Here is a 2,740-nt window from a genome sequence, read left to right as displayed (position 1 = left end):
GTGCAGAGGGGGGGGGATGAATATTGGTTTTACTGCCGCTTGGACACAACTGATAATTATCGTTTCGTCTAAATCATACCCAAGCGTTTAAATCATTTTGCAAAGTTTGAGGAAAATTATAGGAAAATAGAGCGGCCAATCAGAACAGTGACTGAACGCTTGCTATTTTTTCAGATAAAATCCGGGAGGGAAATAATGAAACAGAATGAAACTATATATTTATAGTAATTTGTTCCTTGATGTTTTCATTCCAATATTAGCTTTGTCTGGAAACTGCCGAGATGGACTTTACTCCCACATTGACATAGTTTAGATCACGTGGAAGACATTGGAGGAAGAAAAAAACAAAAGTAACGGTCAATAGCTGGAGATAAGTGGGGGGATAGGGTAGACAGGACAGCAAAAATTGTAACTATATGTTTTACTCCAAAATTAATGATTATACAGTTTAGATAATCTAGAAGACGAGCAGAAGAAAAAAAATGAAAATCGAGATGGGGGGAGGGCTGGGAGGGGGAGGAGGTATAGAAAGGACAGTCATCCTTATTGCTGCCCAGCTTGATACCACGTGAGGTAACGGTGCGTCCCACTCACAGAAACAAAAGATAACTGTAATAAAGGTAGTAGGAGAAGAGGAAGACCAAAGACTTACTTTTCCTGAGGGTCAGGTCTGGGCCCCCATTCATCATCTCATTAATGCTGTAGTCCTCCTCATCTACGGGAAACAAACAACAAGCAGATACAATTTCTTTCTTTCAAAATGTGGCAGACATTTTTGTTGTCTGTACGTATTTTAAGCCCCTATCGACACAAGTTAGATAATAAAAGAAATGGAAAGTTTCGAGCTCTGCATGCCAGGCCTAGTTACGGTTGAATGAGATAATTATAATAGTATTTATTATACCAACATTAACATTATAAATATTTGATGGAAACAGCCTGGGCAGTAATCTGTCATAAATTATGCAATGGTCTTCCTACATCGACAACCACTTAAACATCCCAGCATGATGAAATGTTTACTCTAACAAAAAGAACAAGTTGATTCTAGTCAATAATAATATAGGTGAACAATTTGTAAAGTATCGGTCATAATTATATTACATTTCACAAAAAAAGAACAGTTCTAACCCGACTCTATGAAGAAAGTAGGAAGCATTTCATACTCTAAACTCGAGCCACTGATGTTCAAAACTATTAACCCAATTCAGTTTTCTCTTTCGCAAATTTAGGGAATGTAGTTCCCTTCAAATCCCCCCCTTCCCCCCAAAAAACCGCTTGTAAAGAAAAAGTCAATTTTGCTCAGTATCAAAACACAGTATGTCAAACATTTACCTGAAACATCAAATGGAAGCTAATGTAAAACATGTATCAAAACAGTATCTGAAACGTCATAACACTGAAATTGTCTCAAAACAAGTATGTTTAAATGTCAAAACAATTTCTGAACGTCAAAAGACAATAAATGCCACTAGTTTCAACTAATATCAAAACACTCTTGTGCACATCACCTAGCATCAAATGTCCAAACACACAACTGATATCACACTAATTGTAACAAAAACAATACGGGTCAGAGGAAATGTTACAAAAGTTAAAACACAAAAACAAAAACACAAAACAGAAAACACAAAACACAAAAACACAAAACACAAAACACAAAACACAAAACACAAAACACAAAACACAAAACACAAAAACACAAAACACAAAAACACAAAACACAACTTATGTCACACTAAAATGTTAGAATACACTAGGGAGGCTCAGTAGTTCAACAGGTAGGGTGTTCGCCTGTCAGCCCAGAGGTTCAAAGTTCGATCCTGCTACCATCGGGTATATTTTCTCTCGATTTCTCCACCCCCTGAACCTAAAGTGGATAGAATCGACCTCCCAGTCTGCTCGGCTAAGGGAAACAACTTTTGATGTCCAATTGGACGCTTCATACGTTAAAGATCCCGTGGTGGTTCTTTAAAGAATTTTTATAATGTAGGCCTTTTGGGACGCAGTCCGGGCAAAGTTCAAACTTAATTTCTTTCCAAAATCTGAAGCCAGCCTTGGCAGTATGGAGCGCATTCGAAAACGGCACCTGGCAACCTATCAGGCAAGGGGTGGTTCTACCTTTTATGAAGATAAACCAACCACCGCCATGTATGTAAACCCAACTACACTGTGGGATGAAGATGTTCGTCAGTTATTCCTTGAGCTCTCGCAGGGGTACCAGACAAAGAAAAAGACAAACTATTCTCAAAAACTTTTCAATACATAACAGGGTGGACTAATGTCAGCAAACACAGAACCTGTCACATCAAACGTCACAAAGTACAGTATGTGTCACATCAAACGTCACAAAGTACAGTATGTGTCACATCAAACGTCACAAAGTACAGTATGTGTCACATCAAACGTCACAAAGTACAGCATCACAAAGTACAGTACACGTCAAATACTCTAGTCTTTCAAAGGCACTGAATCTATAAAGAAACACTGCTTCTTTAATAAAAATAAACACTTTTTCTGTTAACCAGAAGGCCTGGCATGCAGTAGGCCCGACATGCAGTAGGCCCGACATACAGTTGGCCCGACATGCAGAAGGCGCAGAGTTCGAAACCTACTTGCTTCAGGAATGGCCTCCTCTATCCTGTTCTCTATGTGGTTAGTATAGGTCAGGCCTGGCTCATGCTCCATAACACCATTCCTTTCCACGATTCTCCGCACTGTGTCTGTGTGAGTAACGGCC

The 2,740-nt window shown here is 39.0% G+C and overlaps 1 protein-coding gene across 1 annotated transcript in view; it reads right to left on the bottom strand.

The window, feature by feature from the left end:
* LOC101858456 (ryanodine receptor) overlaps positions 1 to 2,740 on the bottom strand; it is a gene marked incomplete at its 5' end in the record, with an annotated part of 102,762 nt that overhangs the window by 29,010 nt on the left and 71,012 nt on the right. The window contains 2 exon segments of the mRNA XM_035973436.1: positions 653 to 715; positions 2,616 to 2,723. Coding sequence (XP_035829329.1) covers positions 653 to 715; positions 2,616 to 2,723 — 171 coding nt within the window.

The sequence above is a fragment of the Aplysia californica genome, unplaced genomic scaffold (genome assembly GCF_000002075.1).
Source record: "Aplysia californica isolate F4 #8 unplaced genomic scaffold, AplCal3.0 scaffold01228, whole genome shotgun sequence".
Taxonomy (NCBI): domain Eukaryota; kingdom Metazoa; phylum Mollusca; class Gastropoda; order Aplysiida; family Aplysiidae; genus Aplysia; species Aplysia californica.
This window is presented reverse-complemented; position numbering and strand designations above follow the sequence as displayed.